Raw genomic sequence first — 15,097 nt, 5'->3', positions numbered from 1 at the left:
GTGTCATAGTGGACTGCTAGAGTCGACTCCTTTTTATCTTGGCTGCAATCTTGACTCAGTTCGCATTTTGCCGTACAAAGGTGAACAAAACTCCTTCAACTCGCCCCAGTTATGACCGAGTCAAATCAGCACTCAGCCGAATCAACCAAGTACTCGACTGGATCGTACTGAGTCAACTATGATTTTCTCTGGCCTCATTTTGGCCCGCTTCCGCATTTTAAAAAATTGGTTAGCAAAACGTGATTTGGGACCAAAACAAGTTGAAAAGAAATTCTAGTGGGATACAATATTGGTTAAAAAATGTAGGAAAAAACCTGTCAAATATACAAAAAAAAAAAAAAAAGCGTAGTTAATACATTTAAAATTTTGTCATTTAAAGAATATAGTGGCGGTAAAGTTTGAAAGTAAGGCCAAAAAATGCGTTTTTTAACTAATGAAGTATGTTCTGCTAAATCGGTTTTAAATGATGAACCTATGACCAAGGTTTTAAATTTCGACCGAAATCCGAAATTTCAGAGGTTTCGGTTGATACCGAAATCGAAATTGGATATACTAGAAATGTTACTTTATTTCAACAGAAATTTTGAAATTTCGGGGAAGATCACTTAAAACTATATTTTATTCATTATTTAATATTTTTATGAAATTTTGGCCTAAATTTCATGCCGGATAAAGTATTGCTTTTCTTTTTTTTTGATTCCGTCGGATTTCGAACGAAATTTTGAAATTTCGGCAACAATTTCAGTTTCGGTGAGGTGACCGGGTGGGGATGCTCTTATCATGTTATTGCTGAAAAGAAAAACCGAATTCCTCTATTTGATGTCGATTCATCCACACTTCCATTCCTTATAGAGGAAAGCTAACTGCTTGCTGGCTGGGAGTTGTATGAGTTTGTCCGTCCCATCCAATGAATAGGGCCGCTTATTCAATCTCGCATCCTCCCCCCCCCCCCCCCCCCCGGCCGCCGCCTTGCGGCTCGGGCCCGAGGGCTTTCCCTTCCTCGTTAATCCGACCTGCTTTAGTCGTTCAATCGGCAACCTCCCTGCAGCGCTGGATTTCGATCCTTGAGCCTATGATAGGTCGTAACGATTTTTCGCGTAAGATGGGGCGAGTCACTAGATACGAAACGCATTCCGAAACCGAAATTTAAAACCGTTCCTATGACATTTTATTTTTATTTTTTATCAATCTGTGTTCAAAACAAAGCCTTCCTAGCTCTGAAAAAAAGTAGAATGGCTTAGATTAATCTAACAGGAAAACAGGCCTTTTAATCTCACTGTTCACAGAAAAGTGAATGGGCTGATTTCGGCTGAGAACTTAGTCGCTGCAACCATGGTTTGAAATTTCAACTGCAATCCAATCAACATCGACACCTAAACTACCGAAATCCCGAAATCCAAAATATCCATAACGTACAAAATTTTGGCAAAATTTCACATAAAATATTAATTTTTTATTCCTTTACAAAATTTAAGCCAAAATTACAGAAATTTCGGCCCAACAAACCGAAATTACAGACAAGTTCGCCACGTGGACAATTGATATTTACCGGAAAAATTGCTAAATTTGTCCAGAAAGTGTCAGCGAGACGCAACATTAGGCGACCCCGGTCGGCACACTTCTGGTTGCGGACCATTATCGTGGGGCCCACATGCCGAGTCCCCAAATCCTTTTAGGGAAGTTATATATTCGCCTCTTTTTTAACATTGGACAACCCCATCTAGTGTAATTCTGAATGCTGTTTTACACTAGAGAGGGCTGTCCCAAGTAAGAAAGGGGGGGTTGAATATATCATTTCCCTTCATTTTAATGGAGTTTGGCAGTTGGCCAGCCTAAAGCAGCGGAGACCATTATCATTTCGACACGTGTTTTTTCAGCATCTCAATCCAAAAATTCCGCAGAAATCCACGTCACCTCATGACTGCCTCTAATTACTGGTCAGGGTAGTTTTGCAGAAACCCAGTCAGCGTACGGAATGCCACGTAATATCACCGATTTGAGGTCCACGTGTCAGAAACAAATGATCAGCAGAAAGTTGGGGTCGGCAGATTTACCGCGCTGACGTGGCGGAAAGTTTGTGACCGGTTCTAATCCGTACAGTCCCCACCCCCGCTGCCCTTTTAATATCATCTCGCACCTGGTTTTTGTATTTATTTACGGTTTGCGTACGGAGCGAGTAAAAGGGCGAAGACCGAACCAGATCTTTCGAAGTCCCACGTCATCAGGTCTCGGGGTTCTTAGCCACTCCCCAACTGCCACGTTGTAGTCACGTTTCTAACGTGTGAAATATGATAAATGCCTCTCCAACTGAACACATGTTGAAATAAGAAAAAAAACGTGTTGGGTTTTGTTCTCTCTTCTCTCTGAAGAAAATTAGCTATTTGAAATGGATCTTACCATTTTTTTATGGCTGTTGTAATCTGTTGAATTGATGATTTTTAGGCTCTTTTGCTACTAAGAGTGAAAGGAGATTCAGAGTTAAGTGTTTTTTTTTTTCCTTTCTCTGAGCTGAATTTTTCTTATGATTATATGTTTCTTTTTCTTTTTCTTTTTGAATTGAATGAGATTTTGTTCTGTATTTGTGAAATCTTTTTTATTTTACAGGATTTGTTACCTTTTGGGATTTGTAGATGTGATCAGTCTGTGGAGGGTCTCTTGAAAATCATAGATTTTGTGATTGTCGATTGGAAAATGCTGAGAAATTCTGAATACATAGCTTTCTTGAGTAGGATTTCTCTGAATCACTATTAATAGATCGTTTTTAATACCTTTTTTCGGTTGATATTTCAGAGGTGGTAGGGTTTGGTTGCGATTTTAAGCCGGATATTGAAGTTTGGTATGGAAGGGATTGTTTTCGGGTGGTCTAATTTTGTGTAGAATTCGGAAATTTTACTTTGGAAAGATTGTTTTTAGTATATGTTATGAATGGATCCAGTGTGTAATTTTTGTGGAGCACAAAGAGCAGTGGTTTATTGCAGATCGGACACTGCTCGTCTCTGCCTTTCATGTGATAGTTACATTCACTCGGCGAATGCCCTCTCACGGAGGCATCTACGAGCTCTTTTATGTGATAGATGCAGTTCACAACCCGCCATAATTCGCTGCTTGGACGAAAAGCTATCTCTCTGTCAGAACTGTGATTGGAATGGGCAAGGTTGTTCAAATGTTGGGTCGGTGCATAGTCGACAGACAGTTAATAGTTATTCAGGTTGTCCTTCTTTGGCGGAGCTTTCGAAGTTCTTTTCTTGTTTAATTGGGGATTCCTCGCTGAATGATTTGGATGCTAGTATGGGATCTGGTATGATGACTATAAACGAGAATTGTGTGAGTTACTGTTGGGAAACTGGAGAGAATGGAAGCTCGGTTGGATTAGCGGCCGCCAGTGGATTGAATGAGTTGAATTCTTGCATAAAATTGAAGCCTTGGATGGGTTCGTCTTCTGTGATGACTAATGAGAATTCTATACCTTTCCGCGGAGATCAACCAATGTATTTCGAGGAGCCAAACTTATCCAAGGTAATACCATTACTGATGGAATGTCATGCTTGAGATGGTAAATAGGGTGCTTTTTTGCTCTATATCATTTTGATGAAGTTATGTGATTTTGGGAATTGAAATACAATATGCTGTTTTGTTGGCTTGCTTCTGTTCTTATTGACCTTGAAGAACCCATCATTCAGTTACTTAAATGAATACCCATTTTGAACTTACAAGCAATCATATCAATACCTGTTTTAGTTCTTTTAAAAAAAATAAAATTTCCTGTATATAGGCCTTTCTGATAGTCCTATTCATGTGTTCTCTTCTTTCTTCATCATCTTAGTAGTACCTTTTTTTTAATGGTATCTTAGTAGTACCTATTCACTATAGTTTCTGCACTGGAATGTATCCGCTGCTTGCATTTTATAGGCATAAGATAAAGATTTTGCATATTTCCTGAAAACCAAGGCTCATTTAATGGCTTTGATTTATGCTTGGCTTGGAACTGATTAGTGGACTATAGTTAAATTAACTTTCTTGTAACCAATGTAATATTTCCCTTGTCTTCGATGTATGGCTTATCATATCTCCTATATAGTGAAGTTTACTTACATTTTAAAGATGTATCAATTGGTAAATTATATTAACGAGAATTGAAGAGTGTGCTCGTATGTGTGGGTGGTTGGGTTTGAATCTCCATGCATATAGATGCTTGAAGTAAATGGTCAGTGAATCTATTCTACTTGTATATTGCATAATGGCCTTAACCACTTGAGGCGAATAATCAAAATTAGTTTGTTAATTTATTATCTGTTAATGTGATACTGTTACATGAGCTGTGATTTATTTAATTAGTGCCTTCATTTATTGTGATGCGCAGATGGGCTGTCCTCCCCTGAAAGACCTTGGGATTTCTGATGGCGATGATCTTTTTGAAGGTTTCAACCTGGATGATGTTGCCTTGAGTTTTGAAAACAGTGATGAGCTATTTGGAAGTTCCCAAAGTCATCCACGATACCTTTTTGAAGATGTAGGAATGGATTGTTTATTTCCGGAGAAGAACTTTTCTGTTGCTGATTCAAATGGTCCCCATGAAATTTCCATAGAGGTTCCTTCCTCATCTGTATCTTTTGCAGCTTAATGTACTATTTGCATCCACCTATATTTTTCTCTGTTTTTCCATATTTTTTTTCTCTATTCTTATGAAGATTTTGATACTCTATTGCAGTTAGATATTCACAACTATAGTACACTAAGATATTATTATTATTATTTCACACCGAATGGTTTTATAAATAGAATGACTTGATGGTTTATATCTAATAAAAAATTCAAGCATTATATGTAGAATGGATTGAGACCAACTTTTCATAAGGAACATGTATCATGGCTCCTATATGGCTGTTTTTGCCAGTGAAAAGCTACTTTACCTGAGTAGGACAGGGATAAGAGACAGGTACAGCAGGGTTATGCATTTTACACTTCTAATTTACATGTTGGATGGCCTGGGCACCCATTTTAATGTGTATGGGTAACTTAAAAAGGCAAGTTCCTCCCAATTTAAATCGTGAAACTTTCTTCTCCCGTGGATGTAGGCACACTGCCGAACTACTTAAATCTTGCGTTCTTGCTTTGTGTGTTTGCGTTTCTTGCATCTCATTTTGTCGTTGGCTGCACCGCTGCACCTTGTGTTTGATCCTGTTTTAAGAGATTAGAGCTCTCTCGATTTTCAATTCTTTCCAGCTTGTTCATTTTCCTTCACAATCTAATGACTTAAAATGAACATGATTTATAACCTGCAAATGTAAAAGAAATAACTGAAATAATGTTTGTTGCATTCTGTTATGCTAGTAACTGGCATTTTTATTGATGCTTCTTGTTATTCACATTAGTCTCCTTCAACTTCAAACTTGGTTTTTTGAACATGGACATTTTGGTCACTTCTGAATTTGTTTCATTGGTCATGAGACACTGTAGTTAATGACTACAATAATTATATTGGTAATTTTATTTTTTCAACAAGACCAAAAAATGAATAATGTCTGATGGTCATCCTTTGTATTTTCTTCAGGCATCTTCTTCAGGGCAACATGATTGCATGACTCTTCAATCTTCCTGTGTTGCTGGGACAGTTGGTGGGGTTCAAGCTGTTACTAGCAGTGCAGATCGAGTACTTTTCAATCACGGTGCTAATATGAACATCAACCTAGGGCTACATTCAACTATGCCACTTTCACTCTCCAACCTCACCGGTGAAAGTAGTGCTGCTGATTGTCAAGATTGTTGTGTATCACCAATGTTTCTCACGGGTGAGTCACCATGGGACTCAAATTTGGAAACTATCTGCCCGCAAGCAAGGGACAAAGCAAAGATGAGATACAATGAGAAAAAGAAAACCCGAATGTATGTCGATCAACTTTATATTAGTAGATGATATTTGATTTTGTTTCATAGTTTATTTTAGCATAATCTCCATACAATTTTGGTCCATTTTTGCATTTTCTGATTACTTGACCTTTGAACATTTTCTGTACGTATGACTTACAGGTTTGGTAAACAAATACGATACGCTTCCCGTAAAGCCAGAGCCGATACTAGAAAGCGAGTGAAAGGAAGGTTTGTGAAGGCTGGTGAAGCTTATGACTACGATCCTCTAGTAGCAAGAAATTGTTGATCCTGTAACTTCATCCTCTTCGCCCTACTTTACAATGCAACACTTTCTTGGTTATGGTATCAAATCATCCTACCTCCAAGAGCTTTGATACAATTCAACATACACATCATGTCCTCTGTGTTTAAAAAGCTGCTGTAAAGGGTCTGGAAATGAACAAGCAGTGGGATCTGGTCAGAGCACATGTGAAAAGGAAAATAAAATATTATGGTTCATTAAGATAGCTTATAGGAATCCATTTAAAAAAAGATAGCTTGTAGGAATGCAAGCTTGCTAGAAGGCAGTCAAGCAACCTATCTTCTCCAAATGCATATTAGGATTTCACTACCTGTGATGAGAACTTTATGTTGATTTGTGAAGTTTCCAACCAATTCTTATGTATAAAATTTCTGTAACATGGTAAGAGTTGCAGCAGAAGCTTTTGGATCAACTTCCTTCTCTCCATACTTGAAGGAAATGCAGCCAATTTTGCATAAAATTTTTTCTGGGTAGTTGATAAAAAATGATACATTAATAAGTTTAATTATAGAAAGAACATTTAAAGGTGAAATATATATAGTTTCTCTTTTGTATTCCCTAGCTTTAGAAAGATGAGAAAGTTCATGTATTGCTTACACCCCTTGGATTTGGATTTGGACGTGAATTTGGATTTTTAAATCCAAATTCAGCGTTTGGCAAGCCTTTATGACATCTGGATTTGAATTTGAGTGAAATCCACAAGATTTACAAATTCCTCATGTTAGTGTAATTTTTTGGATTTATAAATCCTTTATGCGAGAGGTTATTTATAAATCTAAATCAGACCCAAGAGGTTAAAATGACCAAAATATACCAGAAAAGTGTTAAATGACTTAAGTACCCACATGACATTAAAAATTGATCAAAATACATCGTATTAGATAAAATGACTAGAAAACCCACGAGTCAGGCAAAATGACCAAAATACCCCTATACCAGTAAAAATGACAAAATATCCCTGAGTCATTCAAAATGACTAAAATACCCTTATGACATAAAAATGATCAAAATAACCTCATACAAGGTGAAATGACTAGAATACCCCAATATCATGGAAAATTACTAAAATGCTCCTAGATCAAGTAAAAATAACCCATGGCTCATAAAAAATGACTAAAAATACCATCGTGAGATAAAAATGATAAAAATACGTCATATTAGGTAAAATGACTAGAAATACCCCTATACCATGTAAAAATGACAAAATACTCCCGAGTCGTGCAAAATGACTAAAATACCCTTATGACATAAAAATGATCAAAATAACCTCATATAGGGTAAAATGAGTAAAATACCTCAAGATAATGGAAAATTATCGAAATACCCCTATATCAAGTGAAAATGACCTATGGGCAACTCATGAAAAATGACTAAAATGACTAAAAATACCCTCATGAGATAAAAATGATAAAAATACGTCATATTAGGTAAAATGACTAGAATACTCCCGGGTCATGCAAAATGACCAGAATACACCTATACCGGGTGAAAATGACCAAATATCCTTAGTCATGAAAAATGACTAAAACACCCTCATAACATAAAAAACGATCAAAATACCCCCATATCGGGTAAAATGACTAGAATACCCCTGGATCACGGAAATGGTTGAAATGCCTCTATATCAAGTATTTTAGGGCTTTTTGGTTTTGTTAGATTTCAAATTCAAATCCAACGAGCATCCAAACAAAAAAAAATTAATTTAGATTTGAAATCCAAATCTATACGTGGTCATTCAAACGTCATTATTTATAGATTTGTGAATTTTAAAATTCTTGATTTCAAATCCATGGATTTTGAAAATCCAAATTCACCTCCAAATCCAAATCCAAGGGGTATCCAAACGGGCCCTTATATTAGATTTCATGCTGTTGATTTACTGCACAGTTCCATTTATATATTCATTTCGTTTCCGCCCTAGGAAACATGGATGTTATATTTTTTCCCTTCAATTCAGAGGTTGTCCTCTGTTTTGTGTTCTAAATTATCACTCTTTTGTTACCATTCAAAAAAAAAAAAAAATCAATCTTTTGTTCACTTAAATACGAGTCTTTGGAAGTTCATGAAAGACTTTGTTATGTGTCTTCAAGTCTTTGTACTTCAGATTTTTTTTAATATTTGGTAACGTAAGTTTTTTTTAAAATTATCTGTTCAGGTAAAATTGATTTAAGGGACAAATCTATTTTTTACCTGCATGTTAGGGTCAGTTTTCCCATTTTAAGGCCTCTTCAAACAGGATAATGAATGCCATATACTCCAAGATAGATTATAGAACAACGGTTGATCCTTACCAAGTGCCTTATTAAAGATATCATTGTTTCAATATGGAGGTACGGGTCCAAGTAGCTTTGCATAATTCCTTCTTAATGAACTTTCATTCTTGATATGCTTTCTCTACATATGATGATGGGTTTTAGTTCAAATCAGTCTTTCAAAATTCTGATACAGGCGAAACATGGCCAAAGCAAATCCTAGTCCACTCAGAGCAGCCGAATACTTGGTTTATACATCTGAGTACTCAGTCGATGTGTTCATCACTTGGGGGAGTCAATAGTGTTTTGATAAACTTGGTGGCACAAAATGCTAGTCTCAGAAAAGAAATCGGCGCAGGTAAAAAGGGAGTTGACTCGGACAAAGACTGATGCGGGGAGTCTTGAAACAATGGTTAAAATGTTGAGGGTAGTTGTAGAAACATGTCAATCTTGATAATGTTTTTATGTACATTTTAGGTTTTAACACCCCTTCAAACTAGATAATGACTGTCAATCATTCCACGATGGTCAATAGAAAAATATATTTCTCCCTACCGTGTTAGTGTTTTTAATAGAATAATAAATTCATCCTTAACAATGGTAAGAGCTTCCTTTAATTTCCATTAGATTCAAGAGAAATGTATATGTGCCTCATCATCCATTATTTTCGTATCAGTTGTATTGACTGGTTGTTTCTAGGGGCAGACCGAAAACAACTTGGATAGAAACAGTGAAGAAAGACTTGATAGCTAGGAAAATAACAGAGAACATGACTTTAGATTGGATAGAATGGAAGAAAATGATCCACGTAGAAAAACCCAACTAGAGCCAGGATTAGAGCCGGGTAGATTCCTTTCACCTTCTTCATGAAATTTTTCTAAAGGATTCATTTAGCCAATCCCAACTAGTTTGGGACAAATGCTTTGTTGAGTTGAGTTGTATTGATTGGTTTTTTCCACTGAGCTCCTTTTACTACCTGTGGGTCAAAGGATTTCTTCTTTGTTGAGTTCATTTTAGAATTTCTATCCCATCTTGTGTTGAGAGTCATCGCCGACTCTATACGTTCGCTGGAGGGGCCAAACCATCGTAGGTAGGGGTGCAACTCGGGTCGGGTTGAGGACCACCCGAACCCTGTTGGAGAAAAATTTGGGGTCAAGTAAATTAGTTCAACAATCTATTCAATATATAATCTGAAAAATGAAATTGAAATTACCTTTGATGATCTTGAATGTAAACCTCAAATCCGTTAGCAAGAACCAAACCAAATAAATAATGGAAATGAAATGGAATTTGAAATAAAGATGAGTGGTAGAGGCACGTTACGGAATAACCCTACCCTTAAAATAGATTATCGCCCCCACCACGCTTGGTATGCAATCGGGTTCTCTTGCGACCTATCTTCAGGAAACAACACCAATTCCTTTGTCGTTGACGGTATGCATGCACCGTCTCGGACCTATCAAACAACACTTGATGCCAAACAAATTGCCCAAAAGAAAAGATCTTGCAAACTTGCAAAATACAAGTAAAAAATAGATGAACAGTATGTTCAAAAGGAAAAAGAAAACTTGTACATCCAGTAAGATGAAAAGGGACTTTTGTGTATATATAACCAAGTGAACGTTGAGTTCCTCCTGTATGCTCTAGAATGTTGTATATACCACCTTCTCAAACGTCTCTCTCGTCAAAGCTGTAAACGATTGGAAATTGAAATTAAAGTGCAAAACCTTCACAACATTAAATAATGAATAAAGGACTTAAAGAATCAAGGTGTAAAATGTATAAAATATTTAAATAGGCATAAATGCATATAAAGAAGTAAAGCATTTGAAATATTCAAAATTTAAAGCCCTTAAGGCATTAAAACATTAAAACATCCAACAAACCCGATCCGAGGAGCCATTTACTCAACCCAAACCCGACCCGACCCGACCCAATTTCCAACCCGATCCAACGCGAGGAACCCTTCTTTCCAACCCGATCCAACGCGAGGAACCCTTCTTTCCAACCCGATCCAACGCGAGGAACCCTTCTTTCCAACCCAACCCATTCCGAGGAACCCTTCTTTCCAACCCAACCCATTCCGAGTCCTTAAGCTTACAAAAAAAAAAAAAAAAAACTATGATAACAAATACCAGGTTTCACTCGGATCGGGTTGCCCAAGCCCTCAACCCGAATCCGACTCAAACTCAACGTGGGTTGGGAAAACTCATCCGGAAGAGGAACCCGAACCCGAATCGGAACCCGGCCTGAACTCAACCCAACCCAACCAAACCCTGTTTTTTTTTTTTTGCCCCTAAGTATGCAGCAGGCGGGCCGGTGCGGGCCCACACATTAATTGGGTTGGGAGTTTCTAATTTTGTTGAAGTTGTTATTAGAAAAGGAAATGCGTTAGTTTCTTAATTAATGGTTTTTGGGTTTAGAAAGTAGTATAATTAGGAAAGTTTACTGTCTTTGGTTAATTAGTAACTAGTCATTAGAAAGTGGTTGGTTTTTAGAAAGTTTGATTGAGATTTTATATGGTGTAGATCCAACAGCAGCTCATTTTTTCATTTTGAGGAGCTGCTGTTGGATCAAATTTCAAGGGTGGTACTTCTACCGTACAAAGGCCTTATTGTTGTAAGGCGTTACACCATATTATTTCTCGGTTTTGAATAGAGTTCTATTAGAATAGCATTTGTTTCTTCTCTCTATATAAAAGGGCAGAGCGCCATAACGTTAGAGACAAAAACCTGAAGAAAACTAGGTTGCGAAGAGCGCTGTGTACGGCTGGGAATTGCTTCCAAAAGGGTTAGGGTTCATGATTTTTACAAAATCTCCCACATACTTTTGAGAATTTCTGACTTTCTTTTCTGTCTTCCAAAAGGGTTACTGTTAGGATTTGGGTTTTCACCTTCTTCGAATTGAAACAGGTCTGTGATGGCGACCGCGTCTATGAGCTTTAAATCGCAAGAGGATCATCGAAATCAACTAGAGTTGGAGGAAGCTCGTAAAGCTGGGCTTGCCCCAGCAGAGGTTGATGAAGATGGAAAAGAGATAAATCCTCATATTCCTCAGTACGTGTCATCTACACCTTGGTATCTTAATGCAGAGAGACCAAGTTTAAAACATCAAAAGAATTGGAAATCAGACCCTGACTACACAAAGTCTTGGTCTTGGTATGACAGAGGTGCCAAAATTTATCAGGCTGATAAATATAGAAAGGGTGCTTGTGAAAACTGTGGTGCAATGACTCATACCGCAAAGTCATGCCCGGAGAGGCCACGTAAATTGGGTGCAAAATGGACTAACAAACACATAGCACCCGATGAGAAAATAGAGAGTTTTCAACTTGATTATGATGGAAAACGTGATCGCTGGAATGGGTATGATATGACCACTTATTCTAGTGTAATTGAGAGATATGAGGCAAGGGATGAGGCGAGAAGGAATTACCTGAAGGAGAAGCAACTTAAGAAGCTAGAGGAGAAAAACAATAGTGATGAAGAGGATGATGAGGATTCGTTGAAGGTGGACGAAGCAAAGGTGGATGAAAGTAGACAGATGGATTTCGCAAAGGTGGAAAAACGGGTGCGCACCACGGGTGGGGGAAGCACTGGAACTGTGAGGAATTTGCGTATTAGAGAGGACACACGAAATACCTTTTGAATCTTGATGTTAATTCTGCTCATTATGATCCAAAAACACGGTCTATGCGTTAGGATCCTCTTCCAGAGAGTGACCTGAATGAGAAGTTTTATGAAGGTGATAACCAGTATAGAGTCAGTGGGCAGGCATTGGAGTTTAAGCAACTTAATATCCACGCTTGGGAGGCTTTTGAGAAAGGACAGGATATTCATATGCAGGCAGCTCCATCTCAAGCTGAGTTGCTTTATAAGGATTATAAGGTTAATAAAGAGAAATTGAAGTCCCAAACGAAAGACACCATCATGAAGAAGTATGGCAATGCAGCTTCAGAAGAAGAAATTCCACGAGAACTTCTCCTTGGACAAAGTGAGCTGGAGGTTGAATATGATCGTGCTGGTAGAATCATAAAGGGCCAGGAGATGTCCCTTCCGAGGAGCAAGTATGAAGAAGATGTCTGCATTAATAACCACACAACTGTTTGGGGTTCATGGTGGAAGGATCACCATTGGGGATACAAGTGTTGCGAGCAGATGATAAGAAATAGCTACTGTACAGGCACTGCTGGAAATGAGGCTGCTGAAGCCGCGACAGACCTTATGAAGGCTAACATGGCTCGTGAAGAGGCTGCAGAAGAAAAGCCTGAACAAGCTGAAGAGAAAAGGGTGGCTACTTGGGGTACAGATATAGCGGATGACTTGGTCCTCGATCAGAAACTCCTTGCAGTAGCGCTTAAGAAGGAGGATGAGAGGAAGAGGGCAGAGAAAGATGAAAGGAAAAGAAAATACAATGTTACATGGGATGATGAGGTTACTGTGGAGGATATGGAGGCATATAGAATGAAGAAAGTACACCATCACGATCCAATGAAAGATTTTCTGCATTGATATGGATTCGATGTTCCATTGTATGTTGGTAAGCAGGACAAGCTCCTTTGGCGCCTGGTTTTGGCGAGCTTCTAACCGTATTTTCTCTTGTATATTCACTAGCTTTAGAAAGATGATGAAGTTCATGTATTGCTTACAAATGTTTATACCTTTATATTAGATTTCATGTTGTTGATTTAATGCACAGTGTCATTTAAATATTCGTTTTATTTACCCTCTAGAAAACGTGGATGGTATATTTTTCCACTTTAATTCAGAGGTTATCCTCTGTTTTGTGTTCTAAATCATCTCTCTTTTGTTCACTTCAATTCCAGTCAGTAAATGAAAGATTTTGTTATGTGTCTTCCCAGTAACTCGCTGTACTTAAGATTTGTTAAAGGGAAATGATTTCTTCGCTCAAGTGTTTTAATAAACATGCGCTCCACTTGTTTGTCGTGTAGTATTTAAAGGGATGTCAGAGGATATTACAGTTCTCAAAAAGCTCTTAAAACCCTTTAAATACTACACGACAAACAAGTGAGCGCATGCTTATCAAAACATTGGAGCGCTGAAATCATTTCCCTTTGTTAAAATATTTGGTAAGGTAAAATTGATTTAAGAGACAACTCTATTTTCTACCTGCATGTTAGGTTCATTTTTTTTTCCATTTTAAGGCACCTTTAAACAAGATAATGAATGCCATATAGTCCAAGATTAGACTATAGAGCAACAGTTGCTCCTTACCAAGCACCTTATTAAAGATATTATCAAGATTCAATATGGAGGTATGGGGTCCGAGTAGCTTTGCATAATACCTTTTTCAGTGAACTTTCATTCATGATATTCTTTCTCTCATTATGATGATGGGTTTTAGTTCAAATCAGTGTTTCAAAATGCTGATATGGGCGAAAACATGGCCAAAGCATATCCTAGTAGACGATTGATGCGGGGAGTTTTGAAACAATGGTTAAAATGTTGTGGGTAGTTCTCGAAAACATGTCAATCTTGATAATTTTTGTCTGTACACTCTAACACGCCTTCAAACTAGATAATGACTGTCAATCATTCCGCGATGGTCAATAGAAAAATTTATATCTCCCTACCATGGTCGGTGCTTCTAATAGAATAACAAATTGATCATTAACAATGGTAAGAGCTTACTTTAATTTCCATTAGATTCAAGAGAAATGTATATGTGCCTCATCAACCATATTTTTGGTATCAGTTGTTTGGAGTGGTTGGTTTCCACTAAGATCCTTTTACTGCCTGTGGGTCAACTGATTTCTTCCTTGTTGAGTTCATTTTAGAATTTCTATCTTCTTGTCTCTAAGGTCTTCTTGGCTTATTTGCATTCTCTGCACAAATCATTTACTAGTGCATATGCTCCTATTCCCAATAGTTTTGATTTTAGCTTTTTTTAACCCATGAGTGGAAATTCCTTTTGATTTGGAATTACAAAATTGGCAGAGGAAGCCGAATATGAGGGTCAAAAGCCTTTTTTTGTTCTTTCCCTTTGGAAGGTATGATTTCGAAGGAATGCAGAAATATTCTCTGGCGTAGAGATTAACATGGAGTTGGTGGTAAGACGTATAGTGCCAGTGGCTGCAGAAAGAGAACTTTTATGGCCTTTCTTTATTACCTTTTGGATGTCACAATGGCATGTTTTTGGTTCTTGATTTGTTTTGGTTGAAGACATATTTTTTGAGATTCTATTCTTTCTTGGCGCAACGGTAAGGTTGCTTCATTGTGACCTGGTAGTCACGGGTTCGAGTCACGGAAACAGCCTCTCTGCAAAGCAGGGGTACGGCTGCGTACATCTAGTCCTCCCCAGACCCCGCAATGGCGGGAGCCTCGTACACTGGGCTGCCCTTTTTTTTTTCCTATTCTTTCTAGGTCCTGTTCATTTGAGATTGTGGGAACCGATTGCCACCCCCATATCCGATTATTGGACTCAAAATTACATTAATTTTGAGTCCAATAATCAGATTTGAGGGATCCAAAATGAACAGGGCACTAGTTCAATCGAAATCAATTATGATGTGGCTGTGAATCTGAAAGATCTGTTATTTTGGTTACAATCCAGCCAGAAAGTAAAACAATTTCTGCTGATTGACATTTGGTGCTCGAGACTTCAATAGATGCAGATGCAATATCATGAACAATTTCAAACACGATGCTATGAACCC

General features: G+C 37.7%; 1 protein-coding gene and 1 pseudogene across 3 annotated transcripts; both read left to right on the top strand.

Moving 5' to 3' along the window:
* Nucleotides 1-2,326: 2,326 nt before the first annotated feature.
* Nucleotides 2,327-6,723, top strand: BBX10 (B-box type zinc finger protein with CCT domain-containing protein). 2 transcript variants are annotated; one of them, XM_077387373.1, is made up of 5 exons: nucleotides 2,327-2,477; nucleotides 2,605-3,516; nucleotides 4,361-4,588; nucleotides 5,552-5,883; nucleotides 6,028-6,723. In XM_077387373.1, exons 2-5 carry the CDS (start codon nucleotides 2,926-2,928, stop codon nucleotides 6,152-6,154), a joined length of 1,278 nt encoding a protein of 425 aa, XP_077243488.1. In that variant the 5' UTR covers nucleotides 2,327-2,477; nucleotides 2,605-2,925; the 3' UTR covers nucleotides 6,155-6,723. The 2 variants fall into 2 exon arrangements, with proteins under 2 accessions (XP_077243488.1, XP_077243490.1); XM_077387375.1 differs by having other exon boundaries at nucleotides 2,334-2,477; nucleotides 2,791-3,516.
* A 4,403-nt stretch (nucleotides 6,724-11,126) lies between these two features.
* LOC143882586 (pre-mRNA-splicing factor SLU7 pseudogene) lies at nucleotides 11,127-13,135 on the top strand (annotated as a pseudogene). The gene is made up of 2 exons (XR_013252274.1): nucleotides 11,127-11,211; nucleotides 11,334-13,135. The product of XR_013252274.1 is annotated as a pre-mRNA-splicing factor SLU7 pseudogene (transcript).
* The last annotated feature ends 1,962 nt before the right edge of the window (nucleotides 13,136-15,097 follow it).

This window comes from Tasmannia lanceolata, unplaced genomic scaffold (genome assembly GCF_043159265.1).
Source record: "Tasmannia lanceolata isolate RefF3 unplaced genomic scaffold, GAP_Taslan_0.1 ptg000008l, whole genome shotgun sequence".
Lineage (NCBI taxonomy): Eukaryota > Viridiplantae > Streptophyta > Magnoliopsida > Canellales > Winteraceae > Tasmannia > Tasmannia lanceolata.
The sequence above is the reverse complement of the archived record's forward strand: the minus strand, read 5'-3'. Positions and strand labels throughout refer to the sequence as shown.

Coding starts and splice junctions, on each gene's coding strand:
- BBX10 (XM_077387373.1), top strand. CDS start 2,926: ATGGATCCAGTGTGTAATTTTTGTGGAGCACAAAGAGCAGTGGTTTAT. Junction 4,589..5,551: donor CCCATGAAATTTCCATAGAG/GTTCCTTCCTCA, acceptor TATTTTCTTCAG/GCATCTTCTTCAGGGCAACA. Junction 5,884..6,027: donor GAGAAAAAGAAAACCCGAAT/GTATGTCGATCA, acceptor TATGACTTACAG/GTTTGGTAAACAAATACGAT.